The sequence below is a fragment of the Cyanistes caeruleus genome, chromosome 5, assembly GCF_971803275.1.
Source record: "Cyanistes caeruleus chromosome 5, bCyaCae1.hap1.1, whole genome shotgun sequence".
NCBI lineage: Eukaryota > Metazoa > Chordata > Aves > Passeriformes > Paridae > Cyanistes > Cyanistes caeruleus.
Window position 1 is genome coordinate 23,953,265 of NC_141705.1, and position 19,361 is coordinate 23,972,625.

The following is a 19,361-nucleotide window of genomic DNA, read 5'->3' on the forward strand; positions in this document are numbered from 1 at the left end:
AGTCAGGTTCACTTGCTGGATGTCTTTGAAGTCATGACTTTCTCATGGATTATAGAATTCATGGAATGGTGATAACATATTTCTGTAATATCAGAAAATGCATATTTCTTAATAGAAACAGTGTTCTGAATCTTTATAAATGGCTTCAGTGGCATAGAACAAATTATTTCAGCAGTCTTGCCTGTTATTCAGGAAAGTATCTGTTAAAACTTTAAGAAAGTGAGATATGTATATGTACATGTACCTGTTTCTGAAGAGTTTTATATAAAACTCTACTCCCTTGTTAAAATTGAGAGCTCCTCCATACTTTATAAAGCATAAGAACTAATTTATCCATGATGCTCAAAAGTATTTTTCAAATAAAAAGATGACTTAGCCTTCCAAAAATGCCTTATAATATGGGCAATGTTTATTGAAACTCTTTCTCATTTTAAAATAGTCCCTATGTTACCCAAAAAGGGGATTTGTTATCCAGTTGACAACATCATACCAGAAACACATTACTTGTAACCACGTGCAAAAATGTATTTGAATATTTTCAATACATTGTTTTTAAATTTTATTTCAGCAACGAAATCCTGATGTTCGTCATGTGGATTTGGAGATACTGTAGACTTGAACAGGAGAAATCTTCAAGTTGCTGCCCTCATGGAAAGAAGTCACTTAAAGGGCTGAAAAGCTTCTGAGATTGCAGTGACCTCAGCACCATACCTCGCTTCCTTTGCTGTAGGCGTCCTGGACTGTTAGCACTGCTTCTGTTTCTGGAAGAGCGCTAGACTTGCAGACAAAAATTTCCATGGCAAAATCAGTTTCAAAAAGCTACTTGAGTTAAATTCCACAGGAGAGTCTGTCCAACTGTGATTCAGAACTTTAAACTTGAGGTTTAGTTAGGCAAATACAGCTGCCTGAAACTATACAACACAAACAGTTTTTCCATTTGTGTCCCTTTGCAGTCTGTTTGCACTTCTTTAGTTTCTTTCAAGATATCATTAAAGGTTCTTGGGAGATATTAAGATTAGATAGGAAGAGTTTGTTCCAGTGGAACCTGCCAACCTTAAATTTTAATATTTCAGCTGTGTGATTGTTTCACAGTTTTTCTTTTCTATGAGATAAATTGTTTCAAATGGGCACTGGCCTTATCTCAAGTACCATGACATGGAAACCTGCTTTTTGCCACCATTAAGATTTCAACTGCACTTCAGGAAAACAAGGCTTTTCACCATAGAGGAGCCAGCTGTGTGGGTTTAGCCAGAGTACATTAACTTACTGTGAAAAATTTCTGCATACAAATTTCGGTGCACTTCCTCTCTTTAAATTTTGTTTGGTTTTTTCCCTACTTTGACACTTGTTTTCTTATTTGTAAGTATCTTCAGATGTAATATGGGAGATATTTATGGTAGTGCTTATTAAAAGTTACCTGGCATTTTTGGCTTTTTATATTTTAATAGACTCTATTGCCAGATATGGTCTTTGCTGGAAGATGCGAGAGATGTAGCTGGAATATATAATAGTAAAAAATGATCTATTTATAATTAAACTAATGAATACATTGCATTTTTAATTTATTTGCCTTTAGATATTACCTGAATTCAAAACCACTTACTCTGAATTTTTTGATAACTTGACCTTGCTTGTTTGGGGAAGTAGAGTAATTCTATCTGGTGGTTCTCAACAATCCAGAGATAAGTGATTAGTTTATAACTTTGAAATGTGAAATTCTAGAACTGTGTTCAATTGTCTCAAGGCTTTCTGCAGTAGGTACTCAAGTTGTACCAGATTCTGTAAGACCCAGCCTTTATTATTAATAAGGCCATGAGTACTGAACATGCAAGTGGAAATATAAGTTAAATAACCATATTTAAATAGCACTGAGGAAAATTCTTTATGCACTTTAATGTAAAATAAGATTTGCTTGTGGGTGACAGGTGGTAATAAGACCATCCTAGTAACTCAGTTGCTGATTAATGGCTGAATTGCTGCAAGAGGAAATGTTGATGTGAAACATGAGTCTTCAAAAATCAATGTAAGATTATATTATAAGCATTGCAGCAAATAATTGTGGAGACCAATATGCCCAGATTTGACTAAAAGTATTTTATAATATTTTTTTTTTCATACTAGCAGTCACTTACCAGTGAACAATGAGAATTTAAAATAACATGCCTTTTTGACAACTGCAAAGCACTTTGCATGCTGGTCATTTTAAGCAGAAAAACATTCCAAAGTTAAGTTACAGATGGGGCTTCACATACAGTAATTGTGGGTGAAAGGATCTCCTCGGTACCCTTTTCCATAATGTCTGTTCATTGGTGGCTTCTTTATAGCATATTACCTTATTATGTCTAATTCAAAGGGAGGCTTACTTTATCTAGTTTTCTCCTATTGTAAAACTAGTTAGTATATTTAAGCCTGATGATTTAAAATGCAGTTTAAAGGTAATTTGGAAGTCTTCCATATCAAATAAATAAGGCATATTTTAGCACATTATAAATAATTTACCTTTCTCCTCGCCCTTCTATGTAAAATTCATCTCATCTCAGTATGCACTCTCCTGGTATTAGTCTTATTCATGAAGAGCACTGGAATCTGGTAATGCATAACATGTTTCTTCTCCCTAGAATATTTATATGGATTTTGAATTTGTATAAACACATTAATAAACCAGTTATTTCAGAAATCAAAAACCTGAAGAGAAGTAAAACTGGGAAAATGTTCTTCCTGCAGAGGTTAGTGAAGACAGCCAATGTTATCCAAGTGTTTTGCATGTTGGAGTTAGTGATGAATAAATAGTGTCAGTGTGCACTTTGCAGGGAAGAACTTTCCCTGCAAGGTTAGTAAATGTTATCTCAATAGCAAAGTGTTCCTGTATCATTTTCAAAAGGAGGTATGAGCTTATATTCTTACAGGACATCTGCTCCAAAAGCCTATAGAGTGTTTTTTTATTCATTGGAGATGTAATTAATCTGAATTCTGATCTTAGTTTCCTTATTTGAGTCAGAAAAATACTCACCTGCACCTTTTGTTTATATTCCAAGATAGAATTGAATTCCTTGTCTCCCAGTTACTTTACTGATTATAGCATTACAATATGATAAATTCAAGATGCCAGGACTTGAATGTTTTGGGTACATTACTGTTGACCAGTCTGAGGACACAGTTGCTTTTTTTAGTGACCTGGATGGTGATGTACTACAAAAAGGCAGGCAGTCTGGTTTTGGCAGTACCTTGTAAGTTTACATGTCATGCAGTTGGATGGAAGAACTGGTTCGTTGAGCCTGCCAGGTTGGAAAGGCAAAGTAATTCCAAGCTGTTACATTTTAATTTATATGTTATAATTTGCAAATTGTTTTTAACAGATGTGACATTTTTACTGATTTTTTTTCTTTAACTGTCTTTATAGTCAAAACCTTGACGTAATGTGGGTCCATTACTTAGTTTACTCTTCTTTTAATGTTTTTGGGGAAAATGATTAGCTAATACATTTACATGATAGAGTCCTCAGATTGAAGAAATGTACATGTGTGGAGGAGTGAATTTTTCTTTATCACAAATGCAATTACAAAATTATTTTTTTTACTGATCTTAAGGAAAAGAAGTGAGGATTTACCTAACAATAAAGTTATATGCTAGGATTTTTTCAATTAAGGTGTGGTGTTTTAAAATAATTTATTCCTGTACACTGGCCTTGCAGGTTCTATTTTTTTCAAATTGTGTTCAAAGTATGGCTGCCCTCTCTGCTTTGTGGAAGACTTCTTACAATGCTGTGCAGTGACTCACAATTCTGTAAAACTTGCAATGGTTGAAAAACTTGTCTTAGTGTTCCAATATGCTGAATGATCTTAATGTATTTTAAGTCTGAGTTGGCTGGATACTAATAATGTTTTTCTGTAAAATATCTTTTTCTGTAAAAGATAAAATTTGGAAGTGATTATCTTTCCCCCAGCAATGAACTTCAAGTCTAAGTTGTCTTCATTATACACTGGAATTCAGCATTTTATGTGGTGTCCCTTTCTCCCTCCACTTTTCAAGTATTTATTAAGAATACAGTGGTAGTAGTAAATACCCCAGTGGATTCCTTTTTTGCAGGAACTGTTTGGTGGTTTGTATTCTGGTCCAGAAGTAGTGAGGGGAACACATTTCTTAAGGACAAGTTTACATTCTTTGTTCCCTGTGACATATCCTTGAACTGAAGGCTTTTTAGACTCTTATTTTTTCCTTCCTTGAATTCCCACACAGATTTTATTGCTTTTTTTGAAGTGACTCCTAGAGGAAGAAGCCATTATGAACATCTTATATTTTTAAATGTAGGGCTAAATTCTGCTTTTGGTCTGTGAATTTTGTACTGTACTTCTTGTTCATTAATAGTTGAGAATAGTGATTACTGTTCTGAGAGCTACAAACCATGTTAGCCAAAACCAAGTTTTCTGGTTCTGTCAGGTGCAGCTTTTTCAGCTGTATCTGGAGACTCAGTTTTTGAGAGATTTCTACTGCCCCCTCTTTGGTAAAGGAGAGTACAGGAATGTTTTTAGGTATGTTTTGTCTAAGTTATATATTAATTGGAGTCCTGTGTCCTCTTTATATGTAATAATTTTGGCTGCTTTTTCTTTTCTCTATTACAAAGAAAAAAAAATATACATTATAGAATACCTCTAATAGTGATGAGTACATCAAATACAGTCTTCATTCAAAGAGTTTTTATGCCATTGTCTATTCAAAGTGTGTCAATTTTTGAAAATTGTCAATGATGTAATCCTTTTTCTAAGCTTGACTTAGATGTTTTCCTTATAGAGGAAACCAGAGCACCATATTTAAGATCTGAAAAAAAAATGTTTCCTTTTTGTGGTCATATGTTCTTGAGGCATTTTGGCATGGTAGAACAATTGATGAATATTGACTCCTGTACAAAACTTGCCCTTCTTGCTCATACCTAAAGGCTTACAAAAGTGAATATAAAATAACAGTGTGCTTTTTTCCCTTCTAGCTTAAGTATTGTGCTGCTTCTGTTCTTATTGTTGGCTCTGAATAGAGAGTACCACTGACATCTATCTATCTTGCAGTTTACCTGCATAATGTAAATGAAAAGTTGAGATGTACCAAAAATATTTTTTTTAATAGAGGGTTTGTGTAGCCTAAGTAATTTTTCCTTTCTTGTTAGTGAGACACAAATCATTAAGATCAAAAGTAGACTATATTACATAAAAAACCAGAAATAGGAATCCAGTCTCTAAAGCACAATAGTTCAATTTTTGAAATGTATGTCCTTTGAGGAAAATAAAACGGACGCTCTAGGTTGGATGTATGGTCTATAGAAACTGCAGTCAGTCAGGCTTTGCTGAAGCAAAAGAAATTAAACTAAAGGTGTATATGATAAAAAGAATACAAGGAAGGAAAAGACCCGAGACACTGAGCACTTGGAAATAGCTAAAGATGAAAATCATCTAGAAAACTTGTCCAGAAATAAGAAATAATGATTGGAGAAGTAAAGAACAGTAAGAAATTATATTTTATTAGAATGCACAAAACTAGGTAAGATAATGTTTTCTTTCTTTTACCAATATTCTGATAGTTGAGTAATTCTGTCAGCAAGAACTCTTTTTATTCCTGTACTGAAAATCAGAGCCTCTGTCTAACTATGTCCTGATATGGTGTTCAGCCTTGCAGGTAGCCTGTTGGTCCACTGAGAAATGCTAAGGGTGATGTTGTAATCTCGGTTTTTGTTGGTGAAGTATGTGTTTGGGAAGTAGAGGGTGAATAATGTTACTTGTGGAAGTGGGAGCTGGAGTGAATGAAAAAGAAAATTAACTGATTCTTTTAGACAGAAGATGACTGAAGCACCATACTGAATGTGCTGAGGAAAAAGAAGTGCTCTGTTCTAAGGTCTGCAGAATTCTTGCAGTGGACTGTAGTCATTGATGAATACATGAGTCTGTATATTTCAGTTTGCTGAGATGTCTGTGGATAAGCAAGATTTCTAATTAAATCACATTCTGAAAAGGAGATAAAACATTCAAAATGTAATGTGAAAAGGATGTATGTGTCTTAAATACCACAGACACTACAGCACATTATACTAGATGGGCAGAAAATACTCTGTATTATGTGGGGCACTTGTGGACATTTTTTTTTCCTGCATAAATCAAAGCCACCAATTAAAATAAAAGGTCATGGTTACTTTTTACAAGTGTTACACTAACAGTAAGCCCAGTCAAATTTTTGTATAGCCAGCATTAATAGTTCTGTTCTGGGGAGGAGGTGCCTGTTAAAATAGTGGAATGCAGGTCCATAATCTAGCATAAATTTGGTTTTTGTAATCTAAGTTTAGACTGTGTTTAAAACTTTAGAGGTTTTGATCAGCTGCTTCAAATCTGAAGTCAGAATAAAAAAAAAAGCAATGATGTATAAATGATGTAGTATAAAAGGGATTTTGTAAGTTTCTCTTCAAATGAAATACGCTGAAGAACTGTGTGAGAAGTGTTCGAAAAATGCCTAAAGCATTTGGAAAGCATTTTGGCCATTGCCAAGATGGTTTTAAATTTCAAAGTCAACAGTGAGGATTTTTCACTTGTGGTAGAACTTTCAAAGGGCAATCTCAAAGTCAAGATCTGTTTTTCCATGCAGCCTTTTAATCGGATTCACCAGCCCCCTCCCTACCCTGCGCCTGGCATTTTGGTGTGTTGGCTTTTTCATTCTGTGTCTTGGTTACTCCATATTAGTATGGGGAAGTCATTTTGATTTATGAGGTGTAGATATTGGAATACTTACCTGCATATGTTCTTTGTTTTGTAATTATACTTGAATTCAGTACATTCTGTATCATGTCTGGAAGTTGTAATTACTCAGTAAAATGTTACATAGCCAGTAAGGGTTGTGTTCTGTTAATTTAAGCAATTTTACATGTATTGGAAAAGTAAGCAATAACAGTGGCTTGAAGCAGCTGATGATTTGCTCTGTTTCTGAATTCAACTTGCATATAATTATTTTATGGATGCAAAACAGAAGTTCTATCCATCTATTTGTACTAGTTATTCAATCTGCCTTCGCAACGCTGGCACACATTGTTCAATAGCATGCGCTTGCTGAGGGAGCAACCTGCCCAGGCTGGCCAAGCCCTGCATTTCTTCTCTGAACCTCACTGGCAACTCTGCCTTTCATCCTGTTCACCTCCTGCTCTCAGAGGGCAATTTCTTCCTCAGTACTGAGGCAGCTCAGAGGCCCCGCTGGCTCTTTCTCCAGTTTGGACTACCTGTCCTGATCCAGATGTAAGGATGGCATGAAGAAAGTACTACAGATGGGTTGCACGTCTGTGAATAGTCAAGGGTATGAAGAATTCCTTGAAGAGGTTGGATTTAAGTGTTAGGCTTGCATAGTAACCATAGTTTCACAATCCCAGCAAAGCTGTCCAAGCCTCTTAAGAAAAAGCTTGAAATTAGTCAGCTTAGAAAGGATTTAGTGTACTGTCTGGTACACTTAAGTGCCATTTTCTATCACTAAAACAGATAAAACTGCTTATTTATCCACTTATGGGAAGAACTGCTAATTTGGCATGAAAATATTTTATGTGGTTGGAAAGAAGAGTCAAAAATGTCAGAAATCTGGCTGATGAAGTGGAGAAATGTGAAAAAAAGGAGGTTTTTCAACAGATACCAGAAATGAAGTGGTTAAGCAACATATTGCAGGAAAGATTTTGGCTATGCACTCTGTATCCTTATTGCTAAAGATATTTAATTTCATAGTTAAGAGGCTCCCTTTCTCAAGGGAAGTTTTATTGTGTTCCTTTTTTTCTCTAATGAACCAAATGGCACAAGATCCATCTGAGCAGAGAAGTGACTGACCTGAAGGCCTCATCCCTTGTCTGTTTGAGGTCACCTTCAAATCCTGGGCTGTCTTTGGGCTGTTGGAATAACCAAGCAAGTGGTCTCAGCCACTTTGAAAGAGGGAGAGAGCTCTGTCTTTTCACATAATGTAACCTGGAATCTTCAAAATTAATTCTTTATTTGATGTCTGTTGCGTTTATTGAAAGGCCATTCCAAAATAATTGTGTTAAATTGGGGTTAATGGGTTGAAGGGGGACCTTGCAGTCAGCTGGTTGAAGGTGATCTTAAAAGTCGTGTTCAAGAATAAGTTTTGTCTGTCTTTGCAAATATTTTATGAGTGACTTATCAAAAGATCATGAAATGTAAGCCTTTCTTTAGCATTTGAATTAAACTGTTTTTGAAGACCCTAGGAAAAGGGACATAATTTCTGCTTTCACAGAAGCTATGCCAGCTCAGCTCCCAGTAAATTATGTGTATTGATTTACCCAAGCTCTTTGCGATTTTATTTTTTTTAAGTTTAAACTTCAGTTCTGATGCTGAATTAGGGCTTAGTAAGATCTTTTCTAGGTTTTCTTTGTCACAAGGTTCTCAAGTCATACTTGAGGTGACTTAAATGTTATTCACTGCTCTAGTGTAAACTGATATTCAGTATTTTCAAGAAGTATTTTTTTTACCCTAAATGCTGATTGAACAGCAGTTCACCATTAAATCAGGCTATTCTGGATACACAAAGCATAAAGTTTAGGGTTTAAATGTGGAGGTTTTATTTTTCTCTAAGGCAATCATAAAGAAAATCCATCTTGAATTTGATGCACATGAAAATGCATCAATATACGAACCTCTGTCCCTGCATGTTGTAGTTGTGTGTAGGTATCTTTGGCTGCAGATTTGTACCTCACTGATGTGTGTTTCTCATGAAAGACAACTATCTCAGCATCTCAGCAAAAATAAAAATAAAATACTGTGGAATAATATCCTAATGAATTTGGACAACTTGGAAACCTTGATGCAAGAAAGACTTTCCAGTAAGGCTGTGGCTTGAACCCATTCTGCTCCTTTCCCTTTATGATTTAATTGATTCTGCCCTTCACTGTAGAGCCTGTTTCCAGGTGGTTGAAAACAAGGGTTTTAGGTAGAGAAGATGAATTCCAAAATCTATGTTCCAGGTGCTCCATCTGCTGAGTAGGTAATTGGACACTTCTGGATCCTTGAGGGAGATGTGCAGTGCACTCTGGCTAGCATTTGGTGGGTTTACTCATGTGCTAAGGTCAACTGTTTTCATGGAAATGTCTCAGCCTGCAACAGTCTTCCTGATGCTGTGGATATGAAAAATAGCCCAGGTGTTTCCTTGACATTCCGTTTGGCAAGAGACTGTGTTGGAACTTGCTGCTCTGCTTCTTTGGATTATCCTTTAACAAATAAAAAATCCCCCTTTCCATCAGTTCAATACATAGTTCGGGTTTTGGCTCTTGGAGGTTCTCACTTAATTTTGGAAGAATTTCAGCTTTTCAATCACATTGCTGCCAGGCATTTTTGAAAGGTTTAATTAGACTTTTTCTGCTGTACTATTGACCCTGTTCCTAAATGGGAACTAAATTTAACATTAACTTTTCTAATGGGTAACTACTTTGAGTCATTAGCAAACCTGTTTCTTTCCATTTTCCTACAAAGACAACCTAGGTTGAGGCAATTATATCTGTCAGATGAGTGGGAAAGTTTAAAGCATTTTTAAGGACAAAAGGGTTTTTTAGCTTTTTCTCAACATTGTTGTATAAGTTCATGTTAGATTTTTTTTTTCCTCTCGATTTAGCTAATTAATCTGCTGGTGTGGCTTTTTTGGTTTTTTTTTTCCCTTAATGTGATACATTTGCAGTAGAAGCTGCTTTTATGCTTCAGATCTTGAAGGGTCTGTGGAGGAGGGTTTTTGCATTCACAGGGCAAGGTCATATACTGAAATCTGCCAAGTATTCCAAGGGCCTCCCTGGTGTGGCAGGGAAGATTTGTCCCTGGAGAGCTGTTTATGTATGAACTTGCTAGGAAATAACCCAGACAGAGCCTCTGATTTAAATAGGCCTCAAGGAGCGGTGGTCAGGTCACATCAATGGTGTTGGTTTGCTCTACCAATAGCTAAGATTTATGTGGAGCTGTATTCACACTTACCTTGTGCTGAAGCACTGGCATACTGTTTGTAGTTACCGATGAGCATAAGAGTCAGGTAGGGAAAGGTGAGTTCTTTTTGAACTATGGAGTTCTTTCTGTGATTATGTGCATGTTTCCAAACAGAAACTCACTTTGCAAGCCAGTACACATGGTATTGTTGTCCATGCTGGTGGTGCTAGTGGCAGTCCACTGGCTTCAGTCAGTGTCTCAGCAGAGGGAAGGAGGCAGAGAGAGAAAAGTTGCCTAGCTCAACTCTTGAGGACAAGATATTGCAATGTGAATAATCTTAATGAAGTATTTATTTAATAATATGAGCTTGCACGTGAGCTTGTTCAAAGCAAATGAGGTAAAAACTAAATACCTTCATGAGATTCAATGTCTGACTTGGACCTTGAAGTTCTCTTCAGGGACACCTTGTGCCTCAGGAGATAACTGCCAGCATGGGCCATGCTTCTGAGGACACCAGCGCTGCTGCACAGCAGGAGCACAGTTTAGCCATTGTCTAACCAGTATGTTTAACAGGTATTTAGAAGAAGAGTGATGAAATGTGGCATTATTGAATTACACTCCCCATCTGTGCTGCTTGTTCCACTGCAGTTACTTCCCAGGACTGCTTCTTCCCCATCCCAGGTACCTCTTCTGTGCCCCTTCTCTCTGCCTGCCCAGCCCCTCTCATGCTCATCCTCTTCCACACACTGCTGTTGGACCCAATCTCTCTCTTTGAGCTTCATAAACCCAGCTGCTGCCTCTGGTTCCCTTAGGTATTCCTCTCCCCTGCCAGCTTTCCCTGCTGGGTTTCTGCCTGTACTGCTCCTTCACCCTGCTTGCTTTACACATCCCCGTTCTCTCCTGCCTCTGGATCTACCCTCAGAAATTTCCAGCCATTGCCTGAATGTCTGGGAAGTCAAAATTTTTCAAAGAGAAGCTAATTATAATTTTTTGAAGATGGATTAATACAGGTTTTCTACCTCCATTTCTCAGTTACCTGAAATTATTTTGGTGGGGGGTTAGTGAACTGTTCTCACTAATTGTGATCTTCACAAAAAAAACCAGTCAGCTGAAGGCCCTCAGCTAGAAAATACTTGTCCAGCCCTAGTTCATTTTGCAGCATTGTTTTACAATGGCACTGTTTGGTAACCATTTCAAGTGGCTGACACCAGCCTGTGGGCAGGCTCACAGCCCAGCAGCACTGGTTTGCTGTGGTGAACATTTGTCACTGTAATTCCTCTACAAATTATCTGGAGCCAGGATTTTCTAAAGTGTTTAACAGAACAGGATACATTCAGCCATCACTGGATTCTGAATTAAAATGGGATTTAAACGTCACTGCTTGAAAATCCAGGTTTTAAGATTGCAGATGGATCCTTCCTTAGAACAGTCTTTCTATTCAACCAGCACATAAATCTATGTGGTTGTACATTGAGGTGAAAATTATTTATATTATATTCATACTTGAATTCTTTGTAATCTTTCACTGTGCTTTCTGGTGCTTCATACCAAACAAGCATTTAATGCAAAAGAAAATGCTCTAGCCCTTCGTGTAAATCTAAAACTTTTAATTTACATTTACAGTGAGACCCAGGTATCATGGCTGTCACACTGACACAAGATTGCCTCTAGAGAAAGAAAGACAGGTTAACCAGAGACTAACTTTTATTGTGCATTTTTATGCAACAGAACAAATGGAACTGGAGGTATGTAGTAATAAAACCAATATTCAAATTAGAATTAACACCTGAAATAGTAAACTGTAGGTAACAAATGTCTTTATAATCAAAAAATATTGACTGTTTAAAAAATTCTCTAAGATTTTATATTCTTTAAAAGAAATGTGTGTTGCCACATAGAAAACAATTCACACATCCTATAGAAATTGTCACAAAAACCTTACTAATCTATATTACACTATGCACTTTTCTTTTGTACAATATCTGATAAAGGTCTATCCCTAACCTGTACTTACTCTACACAGTACAATCATCAATTTCAGCATAAGAAAGTATTCATAGAATTAACTACACCATAACAATAAAAATATCAGGATTAATGTTTTTTTTTTAATCACAGTTTCTCCACAAATATTTGTCATAGAAAATATAGCGAAGGCATGTTGGCACAGATGGGCGTGCGGTGCTGCTACACAAAGTTTGAGAGAAGGCAGATACATAAATGACAGTAAGATTAAAGCATATGGAAGGATAAGACAAGAATCTCTATCCTCCTGGGACTTTCTGGAGTGACATGATAGATAGCAGTTTCCTTCTGTCACTGGGAAGGGATGTGCTGGCTTATAAAGCATACTGCCTAAGTATGGATATCTCCCTCTGCAAGGGTTTATGTGCTATCTATTATTTCAGGTCCCATATCTAACATATTGCAGATATTTAGATGCTTCAATGTGTATGAATTTATAACACCTATTTAACAAATTAACTGGAATAAGTTGTTGTGCCAGGTTTGGGATTTTTAAAATGAAATGTGTGGGTCAGGTGGCCATGATGGCAATCAAAATCAGACAACTAACAAAAGTTTTTATACTCTGTTACTTTAAAACCAAACATGAACACAAATATGAGCTGGTGTCTGTTAATGCCTGTCTGTGACCATGATTCATGTCACTGGCCAGTGCGCATAAGCAATTGAGGACAAAATTTTGTTTGTAAAGAAAGGTCCAAACCTGCAATGCCATTTCAAGTGGCAAAGTGGCTTTCAGGATGAAATTATACTTTTGGTTATCTTGCACAATGAGAGTAGAGGATTGTGAGTGGTTCCAGGATGCTGGCTATGCTTTTTACACTAAAAATAAAGCTAGGCTTACCAGTTATTTCAGCAAATCTTTCAGTTATTAAGTGAGAGGTCTGTCCAGTTCAGTAATTCTGTTCTGTGACTGTTAAAAAGTGTTTGTATCTTAAACATCATACAATTAAGCATCTGAAAGGAAATAGTCACAATGTTTACAAAAATACAGCATGATACATATCGCTGTGGACAAATTTACAGTATAATGTTGACTCACACGTTCTGACATGTTTTACCAAATAGTTCTGGCATGTGTCACCACATTAAACATAGACCAGCAAGACTTACACCATCTGAGCAATGTAACATCTTCTATTATAGTTCTTTTTAAAAAAGTGTAAGTTCAACACCGAAAAGCTACTATAGGATATCTGTACTGTGACATTTCTATACACTGAGTTTCTCCTCCAGAGGCCACCGCGTGGTGTGACCACTCCAAGAAAGTCAACTCCTGCCTGTAATGAAGGAATGCTGTCCTAAACCCCTTGGTCTAGTGAGGTCCTGTGTGACTAAACTGCTAGCTGACTTTTAGAAAATAAATTAATTATTTTGGGGCCAATGAGTACCTTTCAACCCCCTTTGAAAAAAACCCACCAAAATGAAAGTGAACCGGGAGGTATTGGATATTTGAGGGCCTAAAGCATATGGGGACTGAGCAAAGTCCTCTCTATGGCAGTGCAGGGTGAGCCCATGTCCCAAGGTGCCCCATGGGCCAGGAGAGAGCAGTCACAACCACAGGCAAGGGGAGGCAGAGGGCAGGAAGGAGCTGAACTCGGAGAGACTGCGGCCAGGCTGGGCCTCGAGGAGTGCTGCAGCCCAGAGAGCCCTTCCTGATGTCTGAGGAAGGGCCCAGGTGCCTCCTGCCTTGCCCTGGTGCGGGAAGAAGGTGGGGAAGGGGAGGAGGGGGTAAAAGGAGCCATTAGTAGCTACACTTGTGGCTTGCACAAGGCGGTGAGGAAGGCTGGGGAGTATGAGAGACGCGTTCAGGAGAGTCAACGCTGATGAGGTAGCACTAAGGATGGTCAAAAGTGATGTGAGCTTTCTTTCCAAAACACAATTCCCTGTACCTGCCAGTGGGGAAATGTTGCCTCAGGAAGTGCTGGTTCAGGCTGCGGAGGATGCCAACACTGGCCTGAGTGAGCACACAAAGGTAAGGAGATGGAAACACCCTGATGTGGAAAGGAAAGGGCATCGTTTCTTTGGCATTGCATATTTCTGGCGTGGATCAATTTAGAGGGACAATGGACTCCTAAATGTTTAAAATCAAACTTATTTTGTGGATTGAATTTTGTTTTTAAAGCTAGTATCTGCTTCCAATATTGTGCAGCATTGTGAATTCTGCTCCAACAGCTCCTTTCTTACAGTTCTCATTCTGGATCCCATGCCTACTTTTACAGAACACTAAACCAGGTTCTTCTTGCCCAACCCCTCCCTGAACGTAACACTGAGAGAAACCAGCACACTGCCTCACCTCATTCAAGGAACAGATATAAAACACAAATTAAAGTGAAAACAAGAAAAGGCAATTTAAAGCCTCTAAAGCTACGTAATATGGTTGCAGAACAGGAACAGACAAAGGAAAATCTGTCTTCTGAAATGGCAATTTGTTTTTAGCAATCTTGTTTTAATGAAAACTGTCATGATCAACTCTAATCCTCTAGAAATCTAGATAAATATACTGTCTATCTGATATACAATGCAATTTTTATCTGTTAGAAGTGCCTGTTATTGTTCTGGGTCTTTGAAGGATTCTGCTGTTGATGAGTGCTGCTGTTTTACTCGGGAAGCTTAATTTCCTGACAGAGTTGGCTTAGAAAGTCCCTGGATTTTCTACCTTGTGTGGTATTTTAAGGTAGCATTTATAGTTGTGTTCTTTTCTGTTAGCAAATGGGAAACCACTTCTTTTTTCCTTGTAAGTGTGCAAACTTGTACTTAAATCTTCTAGTCAGGGAAAGCAAATAGCACCTAGCTGTTTTGAGTCTAGGCCTAGGATTGTTATCAATAGGCTGAAGAGATAGTAGCTGCTGTTTCTCTTGACATTTTTATAGTTTTTAAATGACCTTTCCTCTACAACTGGATGAAATGAACTGCATGTTCCCTTTGAGTGTGCTATGAAGGGTTTGGAAATAATAGGCACTGAGAAGTCCCATAATGCAGGTCTTGAAATGGATTTCTTTCTGTTAACTGGGATACGGTAGGATGGAGAAGCTGAAATGTATGTGGTATGTGTTCAAACATGCTTTGGACTCCTAAATGACTGCAGGGCTAAGTATGTTTAACAGTCTCTCCTAAATTAAGTGGCTGCTACTGTTGTGTGATGTGGTTCTCACTGCCATCAATCTCCAGATCCATCTTGCATACCTCTATTGAAGACCTCGTCCTGTGATCCTGGGTGGTCAGTCCCTTCGTAATAGGAGTTGCCATTGTGAAGGAAAGTCCCCACGGCGCGGCCCTGGCGCGCGTGTCCCACCGCGTCACTGAACACCTTGTTTATCTGCTCCTCAGATGGCATCCACCAGTCTGGGTTGGAGGTACAGTGCATCCTAATGAACTCTGCAGGAAAACAAGCAAGGGTAAAAAGCAACTTGTCTTTGCAGCATCTGGTATCAAAAGCTCATGGGAAATAAGAAAGGAGGTATTGCTGCTCTACTTAAGCAGAAGTAAAGCCTTATGGGGGATGCCATGATAATGCCACTTGGACCTACTTCATTTCCGCACAAGTGTGTTTCTCCACATGCAGTGTATGTTGTTATACCTGAGCTAACTAGGTGACTCATGGGACCTGGATATAAAATCCCTTCTTGTGGAAATACAAAGAACTACTTTGAAGTGAAGGCTGTGATTCAACGTGTGCAATATGTGTGGAAGCTAACATGAGCCAGGACATATTTCTTTAGAAACCTGTTGGTCTCTACACCTCAAGGTGATCGCTGTTGGATCTTTCTGACCTCCCTCTGCTGGCTCCTTCAGCACCTGCAACCTGCAGGACCCTCCAGCCTGCTGGAAAATGTCATTGCCATTATTTCAGTTTGGTGCTCCAGTCTGTTTGGGATATCTTTCTTTTAAGTTGTGCTATTTCACCTCCCTGTATTTTACACCTATTTTTTCAGAGACTAATTTGGCCTTAGAAATGGCTAAATGAGATCAGAGGGCTGATTTGGGGAGCCTTACAATAGTTTTCTCCTTACAGATGCAGGAGAAAATGAATTGTACTGAGTGTATTTTAGCTATTTAAATAGCTGCTGCTGCCACGTACAGCTATTTGTATGTGATGATTACATTTTTTATAATTTATTTTTCAGATTCTTTGATGTGCTATATGCTAGACTTGCAGAAGGTGCCCTGCCAATTCCAGAGTTGTAACTGCTAGACATAGCTCAAATAGGTGTATTTGGACTTTGAAACATCCAAATATGATTTTAAATGTGAGGGCATCTTATTAGAGATATTGGATACACTGTACCTCATATAGAAACTGAGCTGCTTATTTATTCTGTAACATTAGTTATTCCCTCATGCAGCACTGTGTGTCCCAGGATATTTTTAAATTCTATTTTCTACTGTTGACAAGCCAACAGCACAATAAGTGGTGTAAGGTAACTTCATTACTGTCACCACATCTCCAGACAGGGAATGCTGTGCTTTTACATGAGTTCCCGTGCCTGCAAGGTATCTCATCTGTTGGACAATTAGGATGTGATTTTTGCATAGCTCCTCCAGCAGTGTGTCTGCAAAAGTGATAGCAATCTCTGTTTTAAATTCATTTCCCTGGAAATCCACACAGGCAACAGTAATTCCTACCTAGTTACGTTCACATGTGCCCCCACAGACTCGTCTTTTTCTCAGAGAAATGGTTACCATGTAAAGAAGTAATGCTAGAATTTAAGCATGCCAGGATGTTTTAAAACTGGTTCCAGACACCAGCCAGTTATAGGAATATATTAAAAAATGTTTATATATATTTAAACTCTGAGTGCAGACAGAGAACCAATTTGCACTCCTTGCTATGTTGGAAAGGCATAATTAGCTGTGTTGAGAATTAGTCAGACACTTGTTACCTGGGCTTGTAAATGAGTAGGAGCTAGTGGCCAACTCTCTGGAGAAAGTTGTCATGTTCCCACCTACACACAAAAGGCCAAAGGGAGAGCTGTCTACTCTGCTTTCTTAGCTGGTCATTACATACTGCATGTTTTGGCTTCCTATTCAAGCTTCTGATAATTAAAGAAACTACCCTTTCTCTTTCTCCCTAGGAGTGCTCCCCACGTTCTACATGCCCAGGACCTCAGAAAAGAGAGTGGCCACAAGCAAAATTCCAAGTAAAAGTGAATTTACTATTAGTCTTAGGAGGCAGGTGAGAGAAAGGGGATGAAAAGGGTATCAACACTGCGCTTGTGCGTAAATTATTGGGTGATACTTAAAGTAACTTTGTAAATGCTAAAGTAGTTGTATCCAGCCTTCATTTTCCAGACCTTCTGGACCCCTGAATCTCTCTCTAGACCTCTGCAGCATGGTGTGTAATAGACTTGCCCTTCAGTTTAGCTCTGGTAGAACTCTGATAGAGTCTCATACAGCAGCTTACAAGATTATTTTGTAGTACAAAAGGAGCTTGTTTGCCTAATTTGTCTGTATGTAAAATCTGAGTTCATTACCTGGTTACATCAATGTACCCTAACCACAAGTCTTACCTACTTAGCCTTTTTGGATTCTTTTACCCTAAATGGGAAGAGGCACATATATCTGAAATGTATAGCCACTTTGGCTCCAGTTGAAGGAGTAAAAGATATTTTTATCACTGACCACAATATAGACTTTTACATTGCATTGATTAGTAAAATGTTCTTGAGGTTACTTCAACCAAAATTTCATGTATGTGCTTAAAAAAATACTATAAACTTAATCATGAGTTAATTAAAGAAATTATAAGCATATGCACTTATACAGTGCAGATGTTGATACTAAAAATATTTTTACTTTGGGTTTAGAAAGTCCTGTTTCATATGTTTTATCACAAAGCTTGGTACCAGCCTTTTCAAACAATTTTAGGAAACCAAAGTACACAACATTATTTTCAATCTGTACCCTTTCTGTGCAATATCCTCACTCTCTGACACTGTGAAATGCTTGCAAAATTCCACTCCCTTTCTAGGCTAACATGGGGGAAAGTTGTTCCCTAACATTTTCAGGCAATGTTGCATCAGTATGCCAAAAGTACACTGAAGTCTTGACAGCATGCTTGTGTACACTTCGTAGGTAATTAACCTGCAGATGTTCTTAACCCTAGAAGATGTTTTCAAACCTACTCTGAAACTCAGCTTCTGACCCCAATGATGCACTGTGTTCTTGTTCTTATTAGACATCAGACTGTAACTATTCCTCTGGTTAGTTCTGTTGTGTATTGGTGTTAACAAAGGACCTGAGTTCATTATAAAAGAGTGTAATCAGCATTGTCTGGTTTTGCTTCACTGCTTTTTAAAGTGTATTAGTGTCATGTGCCCTTGCATTTGTCTCTCTTAAGTAAGAGGCCTTGTTTTTTCCCATCAAAAACACCCAAACCACATATATTATACATACATACATACATACATACATACATACTTGTATGTATGTATGAAAAGAAAGTGGAGGGTTTCTGGTGCTTGTCACCTGCCTGTGAAACCCCTTCTAGTCCTGCAACTGTCAGCCAAATGCTTCTACTGAGCCAGAGCCAATGTGGTGAAATGAGATCACATATGGTGGACACTGAGCGAAAAGATGCAGTACCTCTGAGACATGTTACTTTAACTGGATCCAGAGGACGTCTTTCAGGACCTGTCTCTCCTGACTGCACTGACCTTTTCCTTTTTCCAAGGCCGCATGAGTACTTAAGCTCATCGGTTGTGAAAACAAATCTGATGAGATAGCGAAGGAGCCGTCGTCCATCTTTCTTGGAAGAATTTACAGCCTCATCCCACTGTTTACTAGTGATGTAGACAGGATAGTTGTTCAGCAGCTGCTTACTCCCCTGAAAAAGTGAAATATTTCTGTTGCTTATTTTACAAAGCAAATAGGTGTAGATGTCAGTTGCAATAAAAGATATGTTTTTAAGTATCCACAATACTGACAGTGAAACACAACCCCAAATGAACATGTAATTGCTCCTACAGAGAATGAGTACTTCTAAAATTACATTTCCATTTTCTAGAACTTAGAATGGGTGAGGTATGATGAATATGTTTTGAGAGGTGTAGCTATTGATAAGTTCCACTTCCACAAGTAGGTTAAAAAGAGTTAAGAATCAGCAACTGGGCATACTATTTAAGTGTAATGTTTCTTCTTAATGTGGTAAAATGCATAAAAAATAGTCTTTGAAGAGAGTGATCAAATGGATCACTTCATCATAGCTGTTAGTTTCCTTCAGAAGTGACTCTTTTGGTCTATTTTTATAATAAATTTATTACTTCTGTAGAACACACCTGAAACTTGACAGCAATTATGTTACTGTGAAAAATGTAAAGAAAATAAATAAAGGACCTATGAAAACTAAAAGCTTCATTATTATTAATGAATGCTGTATTAACTCAAATTATAGCTTTAAAGAAATGCCACTGT

General features: G+C 37.8%; 2 protein-coding genes across 10 annotated transcripts in view; one reads left to right on the top strand and one right to left on the bottom strand.

Moving 5' to 3' along the window:
• The window catches only part of SLC30A9 (solute carrier family 30 member 9), a 33,671-nt gene extending 29,721 nt beyond the window's left edge, over positions 1-3,950 (top strand). For all 8 annotated transcript variants that reach the window (XM_086891167.1, XM_086891166.1, XM_086891163.1 and 5 more), the window contains one exon: positions 569-3,950. In XM_086891167.1, coding sequence (XP_086747293.1) covers positions 569-613 — 45 coding nt within the window. In that variant the 3' untranslated portion in view covers positions 614-3,950. The remainder of the gene's footprint in view (positions 1-568) is intronic.
• Positions 3,951-11,609: 7,659 nt separating this feature from the next.
• BEND4 (BEN domain containing 4) overlaps positions 11,610-19,361 on the bottom strand; it is a 30,319-nt gene continuing 22,567 nt past the window's right edge. Inside the window, exons 4-5 of one of the 2 annotated variants that reach the window (XM_086891171.1) lie at positions 18,534-18,774; positions 11,610-15,326 (exon numbers count right to left, since the gene is read on the bottom strand). In XM_086891171.1, the coding sequence (XP_086747297.1) occupies positions 15,109-15,326; positions 18,534-18,774 (459 nt within the window). In that variant the 3' untranslated portion in view covers positions 11,610-15,108. The remainder of the gene's footprint in view (positions 15,327-18,533; positions 18,775-19,361) is intronic. The other variant, XM_086891170.1, reaches the window with a different exon arrangement.